This window comes from Lathyrus oleraceus, chromosome 3, assembly GCF_024323335.1.
Source record: "Lathyrus oleraceus cultivar Zhongwan6 chromosome 3, CAAS_Psat_ZW6_1.0, whole genome shotgun sequence".
Classification (NCBI taxonomy): domain Eukaryota; kingdom Viridiplantae; phylum Streptophyta; class Magnoliopsida; order Fabales; family Fabaceae; genus Lathyrus; species Lathyrus oleraceus.
The window spans coordinates 481,759,849-481,761,586 of NC_066581.1; the positions used below are offsets into that span (position 1 = coordinate 481,759,849).

Genomic DNA, 1,738 nt, shown 5'->3' on the forward strand with positions numbered 1-1,738 from the left:
ATTGGTCACTGTGGTTCGATATCTTTTTACTATTTCGTACAACCATGAACTTGCGGTGTGTCAAGTTTTTGGCACCATTGTTAGGGAACAATTGTGTCTAATATTGAATTTTCATTTGATCACTGTATAGACTAGAGCTTTATTTTCTGTTTATTTTTTTCCTGTGTTTAATTGGTGTAGTTATCATTGCTCTTGTATGTAAAGAACTCATTCTATTGGAAATCTAGTTGAGCCTGTAAACAAAATCGAGTGTTTCTTACTCGAGAGACGGTGAAATCTTAGATTGCAAACTATGGCGGATCTGGTTGATACTAAGCCTCTTGCGGATTAAGTGATTCCTACTAGAGAGGAATTGCATTATAGTATTATGCACCTTCCGATTATGGATAATTATTTTAAACTAAAACCTTCTTTGATTGATATGGTGCAACAAAATCAATTTGATGGTTTACCTTCTAAAAATCTGAATCTTCATCTTTCTATATTTGTTGATAAATGTGGTACTGTTAAGGCTAATGGTGTTGAACAAAATGCTATCCGCCTCCGTTTGTTTCCCTTTTCTTTAAGAGATCGTGTGTGGGATTGGCTTCAATCCGTGCCCACCAATTATATTACTTCCTACACCCAATTGAAAAGGGCGTTTCATGTGGGATACTTTTCGCCAAGTAAAACGGTCCAAGTTAGGAATGAGATTAACAACTTTAGGCAAGAAGTGGATGATTATTCATACCTTTTACAATGGTCTCCTTTACTACATATGGATGACCTTAGATGCGGCTTCTAGTGGAGACCTAATGAATAGTCCTCAAGATGTAGCCTATAACTTGATAGAAGAGATGGCCAAAAACCACCGCTCACAGGGAAGTGTGCGACAAGTTGTCGTTAAGTCTACCCCTAAGACTGGTGATCTTAATGAGATTAATGTGTTTGACCATATGAATGATAAGGTGGATGACATTTACCAAAAGATTGATATTTTAAGCATTTCACCTTCCATACCCGTTACTCATGCCCATGATGCTTTTGTTTCCCCCTTTACTCTCTAATGTGAGATATGCGAAGTTAATGGGCATACCGATAGAGATTGTCAAATGATCCTCACCAGAGGATCCACACAAGAAAATTCTAATTCTGTGAACAATAACCAGCATAACAATCCATATTCCAACACTTATAACCCGGGGTGGCATGATCACCCTAATTTCTCTTATAGGAAGAACAATCCCTAACAAGCCATGGGACCGTTGGGTTTCCAAGAAGCTACACAAACTGAGCATAAGAAATATAACCTTGAGCTTTTGATGGAAATTTTCATGTTGATGCCAACCCGTCAAAATGATGAGTTTATAAATCAAAACCTCCTCACCAATGAGACACTTAGGCAGTTGAACACTAAGGTTGACAATGTTGTCACTCATACCGAAATGTTGGAGACTCAAATCTCCCAAGTAGCACAACAAAAAGCTGCTTCTTCCGTCCCTCCCATATCATTTCCAGGGAAAACTCAAACAAAACCCTGGGGGACATTTTAATGTCGTGACAACCCGTAGTAGTAAGCAAGTTGTTAGTTCTAGTGAGAGAGAGAGAGAGAGAAAGGTTTAAGATATTGTTCCAAGACCACCCAAAAAGGAGGTTATTGAAGAGGTTGAGAAGGAAGAACCATATGTCGCTCCTTCTCCCTACAAACATAGTGTTCCTTTCCCATGAAGGCTCGTAAAAGACAAAGTGGAGGCCCAGT

General features: G+C 38.8%; 1 protein-coding gene across 1 annotated transcript; it reads left to right on the forward strand.

Annotated features, from left to right (window-relative positions):
- Nucleotides 1-382: 382 nt before the first annotated feature.
- Nucleotides 383-1,046, forward strand: LOC127131756 (uncharacterized). Its single transcript, XM_051060670.1, has 2 exons — nt 383-665; nt 772-1,046. Exons 1-2 carry the CDS (start codon nt 383-385, stop codon nt 1,044-1,046), a joined length of 558 nt encoding a protein of 185 aa, XP_050916627.1.
- The last annotated feature ends 692 nt before the right edge of the window (nt 1,047-1,738 follow it).

What these genes read in the sequence shown, in the direction of transcription:
- LOC127131756 (XM_051060670.1), top strand. Translation starts at nt 383, where the DNA reads ATGGATAATTATTTTAAACTAAAACCTTCTTTGATTGATATGGTGCAA. An exon ending in TGTGGGATACTTTTCGCCAA is followed by an intron (nt 666 to 771) that starts GTAAAACGGTCC and finishes GGATGACCTTAG; the next exon opens with ATGCGGCTTCTAGTGGAGAC.